The 22,500-nt window shown below is 39.6% G+C and overlaps 2 protein-coding genes across 10 annotated transcripts in view; one reads left to right on the forward strand and one right to left on the reverse strand.

Annotated features, from left to right (window-relative positions):
• The window catches only part of si:ch211-168k14.2 (phospholipase D1), a 25,137-nt gene extending 16,650 nt beyond the window's left edge, over positions 1-8,487 (forward strand). For 3 of the 6 annotated variants that reach the window (XM_047814941.1, XM_027166025.2, XM_047814942.1), the window contains 9 exons: positions 2,307-2,420; positions 2,541-2,651; positions 2,736-2,821; positions 3,021-3,134; positions 3,356-3,405; positions 5,704-5,838; positions 6,277-6,430; positions 6,642-6,759; positions 7,944-8,487. In XM_047814941.1, the coding sequence (XP_047670897.1) occupies positions 2,307-2,420; positions 2,541-2,651; positions 2,736-2,821; positions 3,021-3,134; positions 3,356-3,405; positions 5,704-5,838; positions 6,277-6,430; positions 6,642-6,759; positions 7,944-8,168 (1,107 nt within the window). In that variant the 3' untranslated portion in view covers positions 8,169-8,487. Of the gene's footprint in view, positions 1-2,306; positions 2,421-2,540; positions 2,652-2,735; positions 2,822-3,020; positions 3,135-3,355; positions 3,406-5,703; positions 5,839-6,276; positions 6,431-6,641; positions 6,760-7,943 lie in introns of those variants that run through there. The other 3 variants (XR_003443723.2, XM_027166032.2, XM_027166031.2) reach the window with 3 other exon arrangements.
• Positions 8,488-8,566: 79 nt separating this feature from the next.
• Positions 8,567-22,500, reverse strand: part of nalcn (sodium leak channel, non-selective) — an 89,653-nt gene continuing 75,719 nt past the window's right edge. For 3 of the 4 annotated variants that reach the window (XM_027166020.2, XM_027166022.2, XM_047814940.1), the window contains 21 exons: positions 22,063-22,183; positions 21,508-21,639; positions 20,769-20,936; positions 19,792-19,896; positions 19,598-19,704; positions 18,932-19,052; positions 18,752-18,850; positions 18,576-18,669; positions 16,201-16,307; positions 16,042-16,119; positions 15,821-15,940; positions 15,665-15,733; positions 15,356-15,504; positions 14,734-14,827; positions 14,350-14,482; positions 13,811-13,926; positions 12,799-12,956; positions 12,057-12,207; positions 10,863-11,012; positions 10,650-10,764; positions 8,567-9,720 (listed from right to left, as the gene is read on the reverse strand). In XM_027166020.2, coding sequence (XP_027021821.2) covers positions 9,578-9,720; positions 10,650-10,764; positions 10,863-11,012; positions 12,057-12,207; positions 12,799-12,956; positions 13,811-13,926; positions 14,350-14,482; positions 14,734-14,827; positions 15,356-15,504; positions 15,665-15,733; positions 15,821-15,940; positions 16,042-16,119; positions 16,201-16,307; positions 18,576-18,669; positions 18,752-18,850; positions 18,932-19,052; positions 19,598-19,704; positions 19,792-19,896; positions 20,769-20,936; positions 21,508-21,639; positions 22,063-22,183 — 2,530 coding nt within the window. In that variant the 3' untranslated portion in view covers positions 8,567-9,577. The remainder of the gene's footprint in view (positions 9,721-10,649; positions 10,765-10,862; positions 11,013-12,056; positions 12,208-12,798; positions 12,957-13,810; positions 13,927-14,349; positions 14,483-14,733; positions 14,828-15,355; positions 15,505-15,664; positions 15,734-15,820; positions 15,941-16,041; positions 16,120-16,200; positions 16,308-18,575; positions 18,670-18,751; positions 18,851-18,931; positions 19,053-19,597; positions 19,705-19,791; positions 19,897-20,768; positions 20,937-21,507; positions 21,640-22,062; positions 22,184-22,500) is intronic. The other variant, XM_027166018.2, reaches the window with a different exon arrangement.

Below are 22,500 nucleotides of genomic sequence, written 5' to 3' on the forward strand. Positions count from 1 at the left end.
ATCACCAGGAGGTCTGCAATTAATCTAATTTCATTTGATATTATTTTATTTTATTTTGGTAATCGAGAGTGGAAATCACAACTCACCAGTGTCAAGCTAAATATTGGAGTATTAAGTATGGAGTTAGAATGCTGCAGTAGAAATATGCTTATTAAAAAAAAGTATACCAAAGGGTCATCAGGATCATTTATCAGTTAATGCTCAATGGCTGCAAAAACTTTTCGGAGCTCTGGTTTAAACAACAGATCTTCTATTCATTCTGAATCGATCTACGATCCGTTCTGTGACACTACTGTCGTCCATGTGCAAATGCTCATAAAAAAAGTTAGCGATATAAACTAAAAAAAATCACCAGAATTAAAGATCAAAAACATGCATGAACCTCTCAGCCACCCCCAACCTCTTGTAGTCTTTTTCTGAAGTGATCTTTATTAGCTTGAGCTTAGCACCCCCTGCAGTTGTGCATTGTGTCTTGTTCTGAATGCCGACAGCATTCAATGGTGAGTCTGCTCTCCCAGCTCCCTTTTAAAGCAATTAGAGGCCTTTTTACTCTGATTGTTCAGTAATTGAATTGGTTTGAGGCCTGTATGATTTCCTTTGCAATATGCCAGTCATATTTCAGGCTTGGCTACAGATCAGACACTCTCCTGGTGAATAATTAAAGTGGAAGGAGCCAGGTGTGTGCACAGCGCAGGAGGCCAAACAAAAGGCGGCTGAATGCTTCTGATGAGGTGTTTAGGGGAAATGAGAATTCTGCGCTCAAAGACAGTGCACTCTCATTTATTTCCTTTGGTGCCAGTTGACTGGTGCTGATTAGAGATCGACACTCAGCTATTTTCTGTATTCATCACGCCACAAAGAAAAAATGTCAAAGTGAGAACAATTCAATCAGTAATGAGAGTATGCAACAGTATGACATACGTACTATATTAGCACATTTCGGTGCATGGGCTTTTTGTTGACTTTTTATTTCAATTACTTTTCTTCCTTAGACATTGTGGCAGGATTTTCCATTAAGACATAATGGTTCTTTTATTCGCACACTGTAGAGTCCAAAACTGACATCAACCATCATAAATTACAGCATTGTGCTATCAAAGCTCTGTCAGAGATATAAACTGATACTTTATGATAGACAAACACAAGAACACAGATAATGCTACCCAAAAACCAGCACACTCCTCTCTCCCTCCTGAGCAATAGCTATTCACACATAAATGCCTCTCAAAATAGAGACAATGCCAAGCCGGGCACACACACACACACACACACACACACACACACACACACACACACACACACACACACACACACACACACACACACAAGCTATTTTTGGGGCTGTGACGATTTGGATGTTGTGAATCTCTGTCAAGGTCAGAGCCGTTTGGGCTGCCTCTCGGATGCCTGCCAACATCCTGCAAGTCCGGTTAAGATCAGTCCTCCCTTCAGGATTCAATAGGTTTTAATCAACACATTTTGCCAGTTGTTAATTGCCTGAGATGCCTGCTGCTAAAATAAATTCAATACTTTTATTGTATTAGTAACCATCTGTTTAAAAACACCAGGTCCAGATTATTGTTTAGCCTGCGGTCAATGTTGACACGCAGTACAGCTTGCTAATTTGCACGCCGAGCATTTCCTCCAAGAGGGGTGAAAGCGTTTAAGTGTGAAATGTGCGGAGAGGAAAAAACACATTACAGAGACCCAACGTGACCGGATAATTAAACTGTAAAAACAAATAGTTTTTTTTAGCATAAAGTTTATATCTGACTTGAGCAAATTCTTTTGAAAGATGATCCAAATGTAGTAACAGTACCTCGGTTATGATACACTCCTGTATAAACTGATACACATACTGTACGTCGAGAGAATTTAAAATGCAAAAGCATTACAGCTGCTTTGTGTATTAAAACATGATAAAGAGAACAACAATAGAACATATCATTTAAACCAACAGCAGTTAAGATTTAGATGAGCAGTGGTGCGGATCAAAACAGTCTGAGTGTCGTCTGGTAAGGACAATAGTCATTAAAAATGCAGTTTGAAAGTGTCTTTAGCCTCGTGGCCTTGCATTTATTGTAATCAAGAGCACTGTTAAGGACAAAGAGGGAGCACGGCAACTTTTATTCAACCTGAAGGGAGTTCTCAGCCTCATGAGGTGCTCAGCCAGTGGGCCGGGGTCGATGGTCAGCACGGTGGGCTACATGGATGTGTTGGAGTAATTAGCGCTCTTTAAAGGTGTGATTGGGGATTCGACAAGTGACATGCTGTCTGATTTTAATCAGCTCTCCTTTATTTTCTAGCTGGTGAAGAAGCGGTCGGGGGCGACGTGTTATCCCTGCCTGGTGCCCAAGTCTCTTTACGAACCCAGCAAGCCACCCAAGCTCTGGGTTAAATACACGCAGGCCAACGTACAAGTAAGGACTGGCACCATGAACAATGAACTTCTCTTCTGACTAAGATAAAAGCTACAAATTTGCCTACATGTGCAAGAGCAAGCTGTAATATAAAATCCATTTCTTTGGATTAAATGGCAGGTGTTGAGATCAGTGTGCCAGTGGTCCATCGGTACAAAGGTGCATGAAGAGTCCATTCATCTGGCCTACATCTCAGCCATACAGAACAGCAAACACTACATCTACATAGAGGTAGAATTCAGGTTTAAAACTGAAACCATATGTACATACAGTAGCTATTTCTATGCAAACAATACAAACGTATTTGTGTCACAGAATCAGTTCTTCATAAGCTGTTCTGACAAGACCGTCCACAACAGCATCGGAGACGCACTGACTGAGAGAATCCTTCGGGCATACAGGTGTGGACATATGTTCCTCTCTTTATCTCTGTCACTCACTCACACACACACACACACACACACACACACACACACACACACACACACACACACACACACACACACACACACACACACACACACACCAGCACAGTGTGAGACACTTGTCAGACAGGCCAAGAAGCTTGCTCGTGCCTCTGATCATGTCTCAGTCCTGTAGAGAGAAGAAAAAGTTCCGGGTGTACGTGGTGATGCCTTTGCTGCCCGGCTTTGAAGGTGACATCTCCTCTGGAGGGGGACAAGCCATCAAGGCAATCATGCACTTTAATTACAGGTAATCAGTGACACATGCTTCATCTGTAATCACCAAATTGCTTCAATTAAACGCTTAGAGGCAGACCGGACAATTATACACGGGTAACGCCGAAACAACAGGTCTCACGCTACACAGAAGCCATTACTGGCCAATGATGAAAGGGAAGGGGGAGACAGGTGGACTCGGGAGCATGGAGATATGTAATAGTGACATTCACGCTGCTGTCTATGTACCTTCAGGACCATGTGCAGAGGAGAGCACTCCATTATTGACAGACTCAAACGTGTGAGTAAGTAAAGCTGTTTACATCTTTCACTTTAGGCTGTCTGGACTCAATACTCAAGCTACTGTAAAGAGAAAGACATCTTCTACACATGCCTTGTGGAAACAACAGATCGTTAATATATAAAAAATAATCAGAGATCATTTAACGGTGTTTTGTTTTTATTGAGTTCTGCACTGTACATGATATTACACGTAACAGTTGTTTACATATTTCAAAATAACATTTTGTTCATGAGCCTCTTATTGGAGACCAGTGTTATTCATAAAAATCCTCCAGGTCCTGCACTTTATTTGCTTTGCCAGCATTTTCTGCATATCTGGCTCCATCCAACAGTTATATGCCATTGAGATCCATCTTTTCACACTGTAACTATTAACATATGCATGTGCGTACACAGTACGGTAACCAATTCACCAAGGAAACACATTTATTCTAGGGGCAAGGCTTGGCTTAGTGCTTAGGAAGAAGCAGGAGTCTTTATTTTTATTACACATTGGCACAATGAAATTCCCATCTTTGGAGGTTAAGGTCAGAGCACTGGGAGTCTATGATACAGGAGAAGCAGTTAAAGGCATTGTTAGCTCGAGTGGTTAAGCCTCTGGGTTGTTGGTCGGAAGGTCAGTGTTCAAGCCCCAGCACTGCCAAGCTGCCACTGTTGGGCAGTTAAGCAAGGGCCTTAACCCTCCTTGCTCCATAGGTCAAGGTGTAACATACAGTAGTCGCCCCTGTGTTCTGACCTCAACATACAGTTGGAATATGTGAAGAAAAGAATTCCACTGTAATGTATATTTGGCAATAATAAAGGCTTCTATGCTCCCGATTTCATTTCGTTTCACTTGGCAGTTCCAGGGATTGAACCATGACTCTCCAAGCAACAACCATTTTAGCCAGCACTTCCCAAGTTTCCTTCCCAGTCCCAATGCATTATATTAACCTCCATGGTGGTTCAGTTCTTGCCTCCTAAATCATTGACTTCCTCCAGGTTTTTCAGTTTCCACCCCAGTCCAGATGCATTATAGTTTGATTGTCCACATTGTGTCCTATTTTTGGGTGGCACTCTGCCTACTCTCTTGTGCTTCTAGTTCCCTGGGATAGACTCCAGGCATCCTTTGACCCTGTCAGGACTCTGCTTGGACGTTCTCTGCTGGTATATTAGGTGGCGCTCTGTCCATGTGCTGTGACGTGCTTTGCGTTTGGACTCACCTGTTCCTAATTGCCTGTTCATTTTCATGGCCATTTATTTCCCCCATGTTGCATCTAGCTTCGTAGAGTCCTCCTCTTTTCTTTGTTTACGTTACCTGTCTGTTTAGCCATGTTTTTTTTGTTGTTGTTGTTGTTGTTAATAAATTGTGTTTGTTATCCCTGCCTGTCCTGACAGACCCTGTACAGAAAATGGATGGATGGATATTTATATTTTTCTTATTTATCTTTATTAATGGTCAGTACAGACATCAGATCTCTAAGGTGCATTAAAACAGTTCATGCAGCTTGTGGTGGTCTAGCAACGTGTTTTTTCCATAAATTTGGCACCCGTCAGTTCATATATCTTTAGTTTACAATGGATGCGTATGTACTGTATATACTGCTGTATACTGTATATTGTGCTCATTTTTCTATTAAGGTGTCATTCAAATTCAGATTCAGATTTAGAACAAACGTGTAAGAAAATAAAAGGAAAAACGTAAGATATTAATTAAGCAGAGACAGAATCAAGTAAGAGAAATACCAAAGTCACAGCCGCGTTCCAGTTGAAATAAAACATTATTTCTTGACACAGTATAATCTGATGGCACTGGTAAAGATTTACCCAGGATATAGTCGAGCTACATTTAATTTCCTAAATGTAATTTCAAACGTAATTATATGAATGAATGAATGAATTATAATTGTTTATATTATTGTAAATATAATACATATTTTATATTTAGATATTTTATTATAAATTATATATATATATATATATATATACATTCATTATAATTGTTGAAGCACTTTATTTACAAAATTCTTTACAGTGAGGATTAATGAAAAATAGTTGATTTTGTTTAAAAGCACTTTCACTTTACAGAATTACTTTACGTGTGTAAGACTTTTGACTATATGTATGTATACTGTGTATAATGTAGCTTCTATATTAATGCGTTTAATAGATAGAACTGAACAATTCATAGTTGATTGGAAATTAAATTTTCTGAAGATAAATGTCCAACACATACTGTATGTAATTCTTAATACTGTAAGTGCACATACAATGTGTGTGTGTGTGTGTGTGTGTGTGTGTGTGTGTGTGTGTGTGTGTAGTGGCTGACTGTTGGATCAACTACATCTCTTTCTGTGGTTTACGCACTCATGCTGATCTGGATGGTCGTCTGGTTACTGAGCTCATCTATGTGCACAGCAAGCTCATGATCGTGGATGACCGTACTGTCATCATCGGTCAGTCACGCTGCTGACAAATGATACACACACACACACACACACACACACACACACACACACACACACACACACACACACACACACACACACACAGAGAATAGAATAGGACATTAAAGTGCATATGTTAATAAATATATACATATTATATTTGTATATACATACTAATTATATTTGTTTATATTCTATTAATGCCTAATTATATTTCTTCAAGAACTGTGATTGATATGACTATTATAAGCAGACCTACTGCAAAGGTCAGCTTAATTATTATACAGGATCTGCACAGCTTGGCTCCTGAGCACTAATAAGAATTTTTTTAAGAAAGACCTCTAGATGGCAGCAGAGCCAAAGAGATGTCATGCACGAGCTCTATGTATCTACAGATACATCATTGAAATATAAAAATTCTTCTTATAAATGTGTGGTTTTATGCAGGTTCTGCTAATATCAATGACAGGAGCATGCTGGGGAAGAGGGACAGTGAGATGGCTGTAGTGGTGGAGGACATGGAGATCCAGGACTCACTGATGGATGGACAGAGCTACCAGGCTGGCAGGTTTGCTCTGTCCCTACGAATGGAGTGTTTCAGGTGGGCTGATTTCAGTGCATTCAATCTTCTATTTTTTAATGAGAAAACATCTTTGACCATATAAATATGTATTTGGATATTACCACAAAACCCTAATATAAAGCAGGTATTTACCAGGACACATTTTACAGACATGACTCTTGGTTGTGATGAGTTGAGCTAATAAGATTTATTTTGAGAAAGGATTTATGAGCACATGTGTATGTCATAGGATTGTGCTTGGACTGCTGGGAGACGACAGCATGGATATCGGTGATCCTATCAGTGACAGGTTCTACAAGGAGATCTGGATGGTAACTGCAGCCAAAAATGCCAGTGTTTATGACAAGGTAAATAAAAATGTGATGGAGTGATACAACCACAGCGTGTGGTCTTAAATAGGTAAGAACATTAGGTCAGTATTAGAATAGGCCCAGTGTCATCAGTGAAGTAAAATGAGTTCATTGATTCTGCTGTTACTTTCACTTAAAAGGCTGCTCAGTAACGCATCTAGCTCTATTCAGGATATATGATAATATGAGTATAATTGATATGATGTTATTTATTAGGTGATGTCATCATTATGTATCGTGCACTGTAATTAACCAACATTTCTAGTTCATAAGGGCAGTAATATTAATATTGAAAAAATATATATATATTTGTTTAATTGTTTATTTTATTTAGATTTATAAATAGAGAACTGTAACAAATAATAAAAAGTCATAGAAAGCTGAATTGACCCAGATAAGTGGAAGGAGATGGATGGATAGGAGGGAAATTATAACATATGTGCATGTGTGTGTGTGTGTGTGTGTGTGTGTGTGTGTGTGTGTGTGTGTGTGTGTGTGTGTGTGTGTGTGTGTGTGTGTGTGTGTGTGTGTATAATGCATTTATATTTTGCTATTTGAAGTTGAAAGTTTACTGAATTGCCTTTTTTGTGTAATTTGTTGAATTTGATTAAGAATCCATCTGTTGAAATATTGGCTCCGTTTAAATGCAGTTCCTAATTTTATTCTGTTTATTATTTTGTAGAGGTGGAATGACACCACCTTTTTGTTTTTAATACTTATATTTATAATGAAACCTTGAATATCAGCTGATATCAATTCCTATATGATGTGTGTATATATATTTATATATATTTAAACCTATTAAGCTTTTTAAAATGATTTTTAACTTGACAAACACTGTACAAAAGCTAAAATACCATTTAACATTATTTACACTGTCAAACTGAAATATTGTGATCACAACATGGACTTGATGTTGGACTTAATTCTATTCCTCACTTGACATGATGTCAGGTTTAAAAAATTAGCTCGAGGATAGAACTGCACCTGACACACACCTCTGATTTCAGCAAACTCTTTTTAACTGAAGAACCTACAAGTGTTCAGCTATGTTTGAGATCTGAGCACAGTTTCAGTATTAAGTCCTAGGTCAATATTGCTCACCTATAAATATGAGCCAGTACTAACAGCACTGAGTGTTGGTGAGTTCATTACAGATTGGTGGTATGCTGTGTGAGCAGGTATTCCGGTGCTTACCCACGGACAAAGTGCTGAATTATAAGATCCTGAAGGAGTACATGTCCCGCTCCTGCATGGCCACTGAAGACTCCATCCAGGCCTGCGCTGAACTGAGGAAAGTTCGGGGCTTCCTGGTCCAGTTCCCTTTCTATTTCCTGTCTGAGGAAAACCTTTTCCCTTCCTTGAACTCTAAAGAGGGTATCATGCCCGTGGAGCTGTGGACCTAGCTCTGTAAATGTATTCATTCATCAGAATGATAGAAGAATTACATAAAACATGAGGAACTCTTTATTCACCTAACACAAGCTTAACTGTTATGCACTTTTGCACTCTATGTACGTTTGCTTCTTTGGTTAAACAAAGATTAACACATAGAGTAAAATTTTACACTACCTCTTTAAGGACAAAGGACCTAATTATAGTTGTCATTTCTTCCCTTTCTTTTCCATTTAATAAAGATATAATAAACTCATATAACACAATGACTATTTTTTAAATATAAAAATCAAAGAGCATCGTGTTACTGTGAAGGAGTAACCACATATTGACCATAAATAAAGAATTTTTAACCTTTGTCTCTGATCAGTTATTAAACGGGAAATTACAATAACATTGCTACAGAAAATCATATTATTATCAAGCTTTATTATTTATCATTTAAAATCACAGTACAGCTATAAACTGCTTGGTTTTACAAAATAGATTTATGATATGCTTATTTTATCTATTAAATAACTTAATATGATTTTTTGTAATACTATTAATAGTAAGATTTTGCACAGATAGCCTGAACACACAGAGGTACATTCACGGTCTTGTCTGCAGTGTGAAGACAATCGCTCACTGTACCAGATACACATGACAAGACATTTAGAAATGCAGCAACTCAGGAGCAGCCTTGGAGGTAAAGTAAAGGAGAAAAACACTGGCACAAAGACAAAACAGTGACAGAGTAAATCTGTATGACTTGAAAGTAGACATAGACGAACGCATATCGGCACTAAAACTCTGTCGCCGTAAACATTGCATTAGGGTCTCAAATTACAGTTCTGTTACGTTTCCTGAGGGCTCACACCATCTACAGTACTCTTTGTGTGGCTACATTACTAACACTAAAGCTTACAGAGATCTTCCTCCAACGACGATGTGTTCTCAGACGTAGCCGAGCGAGAACGGCTTGCTTTAAAAAAATAAAAATTAAAAGACCCATTAGGTAATAAACTATGATGAGTGTAAATCAACACACATTTACTCCGTTAATGGTAATGAATTCATAATACATAAAGGTGAATAGGTCTTTTATAAATCTCTATTAAACCACAAATGGAAGCTTGCTTTCAAAATGGCCTTGGAACCAAGTTTCTGGGAAGCCAATTGGAGAAAAAATATATTTAAACAAAATTTTTTTTTTTAATGGAATAGATTTCTCTTCACATGTGCATACTTCAACAATGCATATTTTAGCATGTTCAAATGCATATATCTTCACCAGTAGCCATCAATTTGTCTAACAGGCAGGAGCCTTTATTGGACATTATTCTGGCAAAGAGCTAAAGCTGGGCAACGAGCAGAAAGAGCTCATCCTGACAGCATATACCATGGTGCTGAAGCGTGTGTACGCTTGAACTACGGTCCCTCAAATGTCAATGAGGTCATCACCGCTCTCGTCGCTCTCCACGGTTAACTGCCGAGTCCACCACTTTTTAACCTCTGAGCCCGAGGAGGCCTCGTCGTTTACCGGGTTCATCTTGCACACCATGGACTTCACGCTGGTGCGTCCTGAACGAGACAGCAAGCACATCATTCAGAGGGACTCGCAGAAAAGTGTATGAAACACAAAAAGACAACCTGCAGTGTAATCGTGTGTCCTGATCTGAGCACTCTCTTTTTCAGTGTATTTTAAATTCAATTATTTGTGATACACTTGTACAGAATTATATATATATATTTACATTTACAGCATTTGGCAGACGCTCTTATCCAGAGCGACGTACATAAGTGCTTAAATCTCTAACATTGAATACATTAATGCTGCTCACTAGGTTACATATATATATATATATATATATATATATATATATATATATATATATATATATATATATATATATATATATATATGTATATATATATAAATATTTAGCAAATATGATTCACAAATATGATTTTGAACCTGAATGTGGTTAAGAAGTAGATTTCATAAGTGCACATAAGGTCCATAAGGTCAGATGGCAGGCGAACACATTTTTACCAATATTTTATTATATTATATATTTTTATCTACTTTTGACAGAAGCTTGGAATTGAACGTTTTGTTGATTCGTATTAAAATGAAAGTCTTTTCTGAAGCCCATATACTGGCCAAATGAATGATTTATTGCCCTCTAACTCTAAGCAACCATCAAATTTAAATTTATAACATTTTTATCACTGTCTTTAATTCCTACATTCAAAGGATACAGGCAATTTTATTAGTACCTAGAATGTGCTCTTTTGTCTGTTGTGAAATGGTTGTTGGATTTGCAGTATATAGTTGTATATAGTTGTTTTACATGTTTTAAAAAGTCCAGTAAGTGTCAGTTGATTTTCTTTTCTCCATACAAGGAAAATTGTTGAAATTCTTGTATTTGGTAATTATCCATTCTAACTACATCATGTTCACACCAATGAGAGAACTAATTGCTGGATCCTTGGCATGGGGTGCTAACCTGTGGGCAGTCTCCACTGCCCCAGCTTCCTCTGGGGCCGATCTGTAGAGTCTTGCCTGTAGCTGCTACGGTCTGACAGAGTAGGGCTCAGCAGAGTCTGCAAGCCACTGTTCTGCTGAGGAATGGCAGCAGGTAAAGCCATTAAATTGTACACTTATTGCTCAGCAGGAAGTGCAGTGTGTGTGAGTGCATGTGTGAGTAGAAGTTGAGTACCTCAGGCTGAGTAGGGTTGTCCTGGTTATTGGTGTTGGCTTCGTCACTAGGCAGGGTAGTTTCTATACTGGGTGGGTTGAGTAGGCGACGTAGGTCCTGCTTCTGACTCTCACGCAGACTCAGAATGATGCTGCATGACTGCTGCTGCTTCTGAGGGAAAAGAAAGGGAACGGTGCGATACACATTAACACGAATTTACATCATGGTTTTACACTGGAATGTGTTTGTGATAATCTTGTCTGTCTATCTATCTATCTATCTATCTATCTATCTATCTATCTATCTATCTATCTATCTATCTATCTATCTATCTATCTATCTATCTATCTATCTATCTATCTATCTATCTATCAATCACAATCTACCTAACTACCTACCTACTTACCTTCCTTTACCTTCCAACCTTCCCTTTCTTTCTTTCTTTCTTTCTTTCTTTCTTTCTTTCTTTCTTTCTTTCTTTCTTTCTTAGAGAATTAACACAGTTACAGTTTCTGGGATGTCAATAGTTTGACTGAAATAATTAATATAGGCTGTATTTGGTTAAGTCTGAAGGTTAAAAATGTCTGTCTCTTATTACGCACAGAAAGTTGCTGTGACTTAAGTTGATTTTCTGAGCTCCACATTCACTCACTTAAATAGCAAGTTCACTTCAATTTAAGTTCACTTTCTTTTGGGAGTTGGGAGGAAACCATGGAACCCAATTCACCAATCCCATTTATACCGATATACATAATAACATACTGTCAATCACCCACACCTATAATGCCTATCAGTGGCATATACAGTAGTTCATACCTCTTAAGTTGCCTTGGATTGAAAATGCAAGCTGAATACGCAAATCATGTTTGTTTCTTTACTGTCAAATGCACAGCAAAGCAAGTGAAAAAAAGATTAGTCTAGTATATTATTTTTATTATTAAGGGTTACACGCAATTTGGTAACAACCTAAAGAACTGTATGCATAAAGAGATCTCAGTGTCAAATAACTGCCAGTGGGCTGGGACCACAACGGTATGTCAAATAACATTAGTTACAGATCCTAAAGAATGATGTAGACTCCTAAATCCCATTTAAAATACAGAAGGTACTTAGGGTCACTGTTGTCCCATTGAGGGTGCACTCGAGGCACCATTAAAGTACCCATACACAACCTTTGTTTAACCGTACACCATGTATTGTGTGCATGTGATTTACGGCTCGGATGCGCTTGAGGCACTTCTTCAGCCACATGCGGATGGTCTGTTTGGCCACCTCCTCTTCGATGGTGTACTCCAGCTGTTCTCGTGCCAGCAACTCTTCCAGCTGCAAACTCTTCCTGATGTCCACTGAGCGGTAGGACAGCATGCTGACAGACACACACGGTTTAGCCAAATAAAATCCTCACAGCAGTACAGACAGATGAAATTCTTAATATTCAGCGGTTCGGTTCTTGAAAGACTAGTCTTTATCATTATGTTTAAAATGATTAAAATGAAAATAAAATAAAAAACATGAAAATGATGCATTTGATAATTATGCATGTGATTAAAAACAATTGTATTATCGTCACTGAGGTAAAAATTATATTGTAATGTGGAGAAAAGGTGATGGGGACATGATTACAAGAGGGACATGAGTACAAGTATGAGATGAGACGAGACGAAACGAGAAGGGACGGGAAGGGAAGGATTTTCTTTATTATAATATTTAAATCCTATTTTTGCCAAGAAACTCCAACGGGCATAAATATCATTAATTATTGGGACATGAAGGCATAACCATAAAAACAAAAAAACAAAAAAAAACAAAAAAAACGAGAAGAGTTGTTTAATGGAATGAATGAATAATAATGAATGAAAATGAAAATGAATAAGCTTTTAAGGTCTGACATTTAATTAAAGCATATGTCTATTAAATATGAATAAAACCCTCGGACGTCTGACTGGTGAATTCCTACCTCAGCACATCATGGAATGTAACATCTCCACCACTGTGCAGTCGCTCCATCTCATAGCACATGTGCTTAAAGAGCAGCTTGTCTTTGTCCAGATCCACCTCCAGCCGGCCTCTGAGTAGTCGCAGCAGAAACTTCACCCTGGAGGTGGGAATCACACCCTGTCCAACAGAGCAACACCTGTTTTTAACATCACCTCATTGCACTTCACATCACATCACTAATATTACTGAACAACCTGGCACACTTGCCTGAGATCAGATCACAAAATGGCCAATAACAATGCACTGACTCCACCTAAACCCTAATCTAACCTTCTACTATTCATTCATTCATACATTCATTTTCTACCGCTTATCCGAACTTCTCGGGTCACGGGGAGCCTGTGCCTATCTCAGGCGTCATGGGACATCAAGGCAGGATACACCCTGGACGTGCCAGCTCATCACAGGACACACACACACTCTCATTCTCTCACACACTACGGACAATTTTCCGAGAGATGCCAATCAACCTACCATGCATGTCTTTGGACCGGGGGAGGAAACCGGAGTACCCGGAGAAAACCCCCGAGGCACGGGGAGAACATGCAAACTCCACACACACAAGGCGGAGGCGGGAATCAAACCCCGAGCCTGGAGGTGTGAGGCAAACATGCTAACCACTAAGCCACCATGCCCCCCTACCAGTGCTCAATAAAATTAATTAATAAGAATTATTATATTATTTCATATCTTTTACCTAATGGGTATTATGAATATTCTGCTATACCGCAGAACAGCTGGCTTATTCATTACTGGCTATGTTATATACTAAGGTTCTTCCATACCTCTTTCTCTCTTGCATTTAAGGAGTCTGCTAATGAGGACACCAGCTCCTCCTCTACTGTGCCATTACTTTAGAGGTGAGAATGTCAACGCTTCCAAAAGTTCTCATTTTCAGGGTTGGTTTTAGAGGGTGCGCCTTCTGACATTGACACATCGCACCTTAAATCAATATAACATCCCCAGCCTACCTCCCGCTTGTCATCCACCATGTTCCATATTATCTGAAAGTGCCGCAGGTCGTTGTAGCTTAGCAACTGATCCTCCTCCGTGGAGTAGAACAAAGAGAAGTTCTCCACGATGATAGCTGGGGGAAGACAAGGGAAAAAAGTGGGACGGTTAATGTTTGAAGAGCTCTCTGAACTCCATCTGCATTCGCAGAACTTGGGGAAAGTGTAGGTATTGCAAAATAAAAAAGCGCAGACATGACTCATCCTCTCGGGAGGGCAGACACAAAGGGCTGGACTGGAACCAAATTTACACAGAAGCTCATTCACATTCTGCTGGGACATCCCCCTAGTCCTAATATGTGCTATTCTCAAACAGGAAAGATGATTGTATCACTAAGAGAAAGAAACTTTATCACTTCAAGGACAAAAGGTGCTAATAATATTCCCTAGCTATCGGGGAGAGACTGAGGCGTGTTATTGTATTTTATTAGCTGGTTTTGCTAATGCCAGACGGAGAAGGAAATGAGACAGGAAATTGATTAGGGGGAAATGGAGCGTACCAACGAGCAGGTTCAGCATGATGTAGGCGATGATGACGTAGAACGAACAGAAGTAAATAAGGGCACCGGCGTAGTTGCCACAGTCCGTCTCCCAGTAGCGGAGCATGTCTGGCGTGCAAAACGGTGGCTGTACCTGTGGAAATAACCCAGTAAACACACACAACACAGGAAACTCAGGACAAACCTAAGGAATTTCCTAAGGATTTGGTCTGCCACTTACTGTCTAATCATAAACCATGAACTATCTCAGTGACTGATGGTTTTCTCTAAAAGTTATGTGCATGCTAATTTATACACATGATCAACTCTGCAGTGTTCTACAGATCCTGAGAATCTCAAGGTCTTAACCCTGGAGAGAGCGCACGGAGATAACCGTTGGCTTACCATGCAGTCATGCATAATCTTATTCCAGTCTTCACCTGTGACGATGCGGAACAGCACCGTGATGGCCTTTCCTGCAGTGGAGAAGTTTGCATGTCTGACAGAGTGAAAGACAGAGAGGGAAATAAAGGAGTAAGATACAAGCATCCTGCATTCACATTCCACATTCTTACAGTGATATGATACACAAAACCCTCAACAACACACACCATAATATTAAAAAAAGAAACATTTTAGACGAAGCCACCAGACAGGACTGCTATTTCCACAAGTGTCAGAGTGTTACAAGTCTCATTAAAAGCATGCTGTGTCAGGACTCTGGCCATGTGCTTTTTTGTTTACGTTTTGTGTTGACGTGTCTGCCCCGCCCTTGTCTTTTCCTCCCCGCCTCTGCACACCTGTCCCTCATGTCATGATTATTATTAGTATTTATTTAAGCCGCGTTGCCTTGTGCAGCACGGAATCCTTTTTTATTTTGTCCTGGTGTCTTTTGTTTTGTCCTGGTGTCTATGTTTCGTGTTATGTTTTTTTTAAGTTAATAAATCCCTGTTTTTGTTAAGCTTCCTGCATTTGGGTCCGTTGACATGCTGGCGCTGCTTAATAAACATGTGCAAAAACCCGTTACCTGTTAATGTTCTCTCCGTATTTGACAGTGCCAAAGAGCACCACTCCGGCAAAGGCGTAACAAAGGAGCAGCAAGAACATGCCCACTATGATGAAGAAGCTCTTGTACATGCTGACCACCACCGTCAGAAGCAGCATCTTAAGAGTCACCTACACACACACACACCATACGCATATGTGTGCACCCATACACACATGCATGCGCACACATACACACACACACACACACATATACATACGCACACGTTTTTGTACTTTCAAAATATTACAGTATTTCACAAAATTATGTTTTGTAACAGATTTTACTCACGTGTTTCCCACATATGGTGAAAAACCTCAGCACTATCACACAAGTGCCCATCATGTAGGTATAGGCATTCTGAGGAAGCACATAATCTTCTTACAGATATATTTGGAATGAAAGTCAGAACATTACAACGCTTGTATAAACTCCTATTTCTTCTACCTGTATAGAAAAGTGCAGGACGATCCATATGACGCCGAGCGACGTAACCAGCAGGTCGTATCTGTTCCTTCGGCTCTGCCAGTAACCGGCCGGCGACATGGCTATCAGCTTCATAGTGACCTGTTCATCACATCACTGTCAGTCATGGCTGAAATGTTTGGTCACTGCAGCTACAACAATTACTCACACAGACTGTGTTGTATAACGGAAGGTAAGACTACCTCTAGGACGAAGATGAACGTGAAAATTACAGACATGGTTGCCAGGGGAACCGTCACTACTGTGTCTTGCACATCCCACTGAAATGCACACCAGAAAAATGACACTGAGTATCCAAAGTGTACAGGTGGATGATAAGGAATTAGGAGACAGTCACTCACTTTAACAGACAGTAGCACAGACTGGGCTAAGACCAGCACTGCTATGCCGCGCTTAAAGAAAGGGTGCTGCGTGATGTCATACATCTTGGCACGGAGACCACCGTTCTCTGCAAAGGGAAAAGCAGACTGAAATGTATACACTTGTCCAAGCATAAAACACACAGAGATGCAAGTGATAGTTGAAAGGGAATGTTCCCTTTTAGAGTCGGTGACTTAGTTATGGGGAAATGATGTGCACTCTTGATGGGTTATGCTTCTCATGAATTCATATGAAAATTAATGCAAATTGTGACAGCCTTCAATCACAATTATTATGCTTTTACGAACGGATAAAAAATGCGCTCTGAAGAAGAAATATTTTTTTTATTGCTGTCAAAATTTAATTTAATGCAAAATAAAATAATTGAAAAATTAAAATGGTAATATGATGAATTTGAGTTAGCATTCAGCTGCTTATAAAAATAGCACATGATCAGATGAAACCCATCGCAAACGCTACAACAATTCCATCATCACAAAAGGTATTTTGGTTAAAAAAAAAACATAAACATGGTGGCAACAGCATCAGGCTTTAGGGCTGTTTTTTTTTTTTTCAACCAGAACTAGGGCTTTTATTAAGATCTGACCGTGACCATAGACCATGAATCCCACTAAAAATCTGTGGGGTGACCTGAAGCAGGCTGTGCACAAGATATTGCCTTATAAACTGATGGACCTTTTGAAAGAAAGCATTGGGAAATGTTGCCAAGTCAAGATTCTTTATTATGAGATTAAAGGTGTGCGACCTTATACTGGACAGTTCCTTGCCAGACCACCAGAGGGGGCTGGCAGGTTTTTATTACATCACCCACCATGTGAGCTGTGCCACATCCTGCTTTCCTGCCATCTCACATTTATTTTTGTTTAGCTTGATGTACTGTTGTGTATATGCCTGTCTTCTTGTCTTTGTTATCGTGAATCATTGTTGTCGTGCGTGAGCCTTAAGGTTGAACGTTGTTATATCCAGGTTTTCTGTTGTGAACATAGTTATGTTTTGTTTCTGTCATGTTTAATGAGAGTATTGTTAGTTTTTGTTATGTTAATAAAGCAGTGCATGCTCTGAATCTTGCAAGTGGGTCTGATTTGCTACAGCGGGCGTTCGAGTCAATGGCATAGATCCGGGTAACGATTCTCCCCACTGGTGGCTTCAGACCAGTTTTTTTTCCTAAAAGAGTTTCTGATTGTTTTTTACTTTATTTTTTACGTTTGTTTTCAAATGTCAGTTGTTTCATCCAGGCTCTCAGCGCATTAGGAAGTAAAAATGTATAAAGAATTCATCACAAGTCACCAGGTAAGGAAGTCAGAACACAGCGTCAGTAGTGTCACTAGTTCTAGAGTATTGATTTTTTATTATTGTTTTCTTGCTGGTTTCCAATGGCAGGCTAACTCACCCTGAGAAAAATGTATTTTATTCCCACTGCATCCTTCAACTCTTTTCTCAACTCATTTAAAACCCAAATGAGCAATTAAGGGTTAAGGGCCTTGCTCAGGGGCCCAGCGGGGCCAGCTTGGTGGACCTGGGATTAAAACTCAAAACCTGCCTTGATGCCCAAAGATGCCTGAGATAGGCACAGGCTCCCCGTGACCCGAGGTAGTTCGGATAAGTGGTAGAAAGTGAGTGAGAGTGACCTACCAATCAGTAAGCCATAACAATATGATCTGTAGTGTCTCTTAAAAAAATGAACGAATGCCCTATTTTTTTTTTTTCATTTTTTATTAACAGACATTCATAGGAATGTAAAGAAATTGAACCTATTATAATAAAGAAAATAAAGAAAACCATGAGGGGTGATTTATCCATGTTTGCTCCGTGTTATATCATTAGGTTCTTATTTGTAGACATTGTTGTCTATTTGTGATGGTTTACCATGTCACCATCTCTAGCTTGTCTTGTCTAAATTGTTATTTGATCATGCTGATTTCAGTCAAAACTCAATGCTTATTCGTGTACTACTGCGTTAGAGGCGTCGCTGAGTGCGTCTTAATAACAGTGAGCTTGCAAACAGCTCTGCTACCAATCAGCACACACGGTGTGAGGAGACACGGCAGGGATTTGCTCACTCAACTCTTCCACTGAGCCCATGGGAATGCATGCTGCAAACATCTGCATCTGTTACACTTAAGGTTATTGGGATTTTTCCTTTTCGTTGTGTAATTGTCTTTGGGGATAGCCTTCAGGTCGGTGCGATGAGTGCTCAACTTTATTCACTACCTGGAATCTGAGGAGAGCTGATTAAGCACTCTAGCACTCTCAGTGAGAGCTTGGGGATGACTCATTAGTGGTGAAGAGAAAGAGAAAAAGAGAGAGAGAGAGAGAGAAAGAAAGAGAGAGAGACCTGGACGTGGGGGAAGGTGCAGTGGCTGAGCAATCTTTAGCCTGCTCTTCAAATCTTCCCATCTCCTCTGGTCCACTGTCAGCAGAGCTGTACCCTGAAAAAAGGCACGCAACAGAACTGTACACTTAGATCAATGCCCCACGTCAAGAAGTACACAGCTAATGATCCTTGCTTACCTTGTTTTCATTAAAGTTAGCTATTACAACCCCTACAAACAGCGTGAGGCCAATCATACAGCCCAGGAACACGAAGACATGGATGTAGATGCCATGAGTCTGTAATAAGAGACAAGTATAATATAACTCAATGTCTGTTCCAGGCATGTTTAAGGCCCTAATATTGAGGTAGAAACCTACTGGATCCACTCGATGTATAATTACATCTCTGACCTCCACCCATCCCTTCAGAGACAAGACTTCAAAGAGAGCCAGCATGGCATTGCCTACGTTGTCAAAGTTGAAGTTGCGAGGATTTGCCCTGGAAACAAAGATAGTCAGGAAAAAATAGAAACACATCCCTGGATATCACAGTTTTGCAAATCGCAGAAATTAGCGCAAAATCGATCAACTCCATTGTACCCTGTGGAGATTTTCACAGATTTGGTCCTAGACGTTACATGTGACATCATCACAACAAGCTTTCAGTCAAAGCAGCTATCACAGAAAGTATTACGTATGTGTCTTCACTGGGAAAAGATTAAAAGAAGAATTTTGGCAAAAAAAAAAAAAAAAAAAGCAAAAATCTCTGTAAGCTGCATCACAAAATCAAGCACTTATGAGCAATTTTTTTTTTTAATGTTCAACATCCATCATGTGCTGTCACATCACTCATTAGGGCTCCACAGCTAGACTCATCACACACGACACACACTCCCTGAGTGGCAATTCATCTAAATGCAATCTGTCATCTGTTCCCCAACAACATAAATAAATAAATAAATCGCACACAATATTTTTATGGTCATATCCTCTATAATAATACACCCAATACTGAGCAATATAAAATCTCGGGTAAGTAATTACCACACTCTAGGGACCCAAAATCCAGGTTTTGTCTCTCCTGGTCTGAGCCTTAGGTTGAGGTTTTTAGAGATGCTCACATTAATTCTGAAGATGCCATGGCAGTCTTTCTGCAAGGGTTTACAAAGCCAAAGATCCAAGTCAGTGCATTAGTGAGATGTTAATACAGTACTAAACAATAATGCATTCAGTCCTACCTCGTCGATAATATCAGGATCATTACATTTGGCAAGCTTTCCAGCAAAGAGCTGTACTCCGAAGCTCGCAAAGACCAGCATTAATGTCAGGAGAAGAATGGACACCTGTGTGAACAAGAGACAACGTATAGTTTGGATGAGTAACTTAATGCATGCAGCCATATTTGGACAGGAGTTAGAAAGTGTGATAGCGGAACATTGCGCCGGCACTTTTTTAAAAGACGGATTAGCGCTCGTCTCGCTACTACCGTGGTGGTGCTGAAAGGACAGCGTCATTTCAATACCATGCATTTTTTGCATAGCCAGCAGGCACAAGGCAGCGGGGTGAAGTGGGAAAAAGCCTGCAAAAAGGAGCGACGGCCAATCAGAGCGGAGCAGAAAACTCTAAGTGGGATTTCTAAATAAAGCTATAAAATAAAAAGCTGATAAAGCTAAGTGGGGTGTGGAGCTCTCAGGGAGGTGAGTATTTGTTTGTTTGTTTTTTGACTACAAAAATAACATCGGTTTCTTGTCCTCTCACAGGTATGGCGAAAGAATCAGGGGATAACTGCACTCCTGCTGCCAAGCCTCCTGGGCCCTGCCTCTCAGCCAGAGCCACTGCTGTATAAGATAATACTTGGTAAAATCTAATTTTCTTTTTGACCTGAACCTGGCCTGTGTTTTAGGCCTTTGGGCTTTTTTTTAGGATGTAAATAAGGAGCTCGTTTTTATTCGGTCATCATTCAAATCAGTGTTTTGAAGTCATAGAACAGCTTTATTAACTTTGCTGAAAATTCTGAGAAAGCTGTAGCACAATCAAGCACTTTCTTGCAACGATCACAAAAAACCCTTTACATCTTAGAAGGACTGGCTGGTTATGTAGTACTAAGTTCCCCATTAGAGAAATTTCCCCATTGTGGGATGAATAAAGGAATATCTTATCTTATCTTAAACAAAAAGTATGTTGATAATGTCAAAACCTAATGAGCTGCACTCACCAGGAAGATTTCTTTGAATCCTTTGAGGACCTCTCGCACCACCTTCCTCATCTGAGGCACCAGCTTGAAGATGCGCAGAGGACGCAAGCAGCGCAGCATCATCAGAAGCTGAGCACCTGATTCTGGAGGCACGTTGGTTGGTAGCCAGCACAGGAAGATCAGACTGACCTACAGAGAGAGACAGAGACAGCAATTAAGACAGGAGTAAAGGGAAAATGACATTTAAACTCTCTGTTCATCAGAGTGTCAAAGAGTGATTAAATAAAATAGGTGAATAAAAATTGGCTTCAAAAATGAGCCAGGCCTGTGAACATCCATCTAACCTGAAAATCAATCAATCAATAAATAAATATCTTAGATTGATTAAATAATAATCTTTACTTTTAGATCATTTGTAAATATGATTTGTAAGTACCAAATTCTGTGAAATCAGACTGTTTGGACATTTTATATCATTTCAATGTAATAATGATTGCATAAATAAGATCACTTGTACTTGAACTCAACATATACAGGAAGTCATTTATACTTCCGAATAATTTATCCATCCTTCCGTCCATCCATCCATCTTCTACTGCTTTATCAGTGATTTCAATGAATATTACATTTACAATCGTTACTGAACTGTCTTTAAGAGATCATTTGGGCTTCGAATCATCACTCTTTAATCACAGAGAACGAGAGCTTTCACATGCATTATAAATAGACCGAAGCTGTGGCGAGAGGAACGGATCCGTACTAAATAGATGAAAATGTCCATGACTCCACCGAAGTCTCGGATGACTGCGGTAGGGGTGAAGAACAGACCGTCTGCCATGATTTTCAGGGTCAGCTCAATGCTCATGAAAATGACAAACACGTACTCGGCTATCTGTGGAGGAGAAATCGAAGCGGTTTGGAACTGAATAAAAATTGGAGCTGATATTATTCTGAATAGCATGCAGAAAGAAATCAGCCTTGATGCTGAAGAGGTCACTCTGCTCAAAGCATTAGTGTCTATAAGTGGAACGACGCTCTTAAAATCAGCAATATTACGCTAAATACAGCTTTAGTGCTGTCCAAAGCAGCCAAATCGGTGTAAATAACTCCCATCAGCTCTGTCTCTGCAGTGAGACGATGTGCTAATTGAGGACGATGAAGAGCTGAAACTCATTTCACTGTGAGCTAAATCAGCAGGAAAATGTTCAGTTAAATCAATCAGTGGGAAAAACTCTCAAATGTATTATACATTAATGACCAAAGACATTGTCAGTGTAAGCTGTTGTTTTTTTAATGTTGTTGTTGATGTTGATACCTGAAGAGTTGGCACATGCATGACCCTGGTGAAAGGGGACTCAAACATCATGGAGATGCAAGAACAGATGGTAACCACAATCATTACCCAATCCAGATATGTGACCAAGCCAAGCAGATCACTGTGGAGAGCATTCACACACACACACACACACACACACACACACACACACACACACACACACACACACACACACACACACACACACACACACACACACACACACAAAACATTCAAATCATTCATCAGTCAACTGTATTCTTAGCAATCTCAACTGACAAGTGGCTTTATGTAACGTTTATGGCTTTATGTAACCATTATGGATACATCAGAACGTACACTGCAGCTACATATTTGTAAAGTCACCTCATAACACCTCTATTAAAGTTCCACAAAATGTCAGAAGAATTTTTTCCCAGAAATCAGAACTTCTTGTAA

Source organism: Tachysurus fulvidraco, chromosome 6 (genome assembly GCF_022655615.1).
Source record: "Tachysurus fulvidraco isolate hzauxx_2018 chromosome 6, HZAU_PFXX_2.0, whole genome shotgun sequence".
In the NCBI taxonomy this organism is placed as follows: Eukaryota; Metazoa; Chordata; class Actinopteri; order Siluriformes; family Bagridae; genus Tachysurus; species Tachysurus fulvidraco.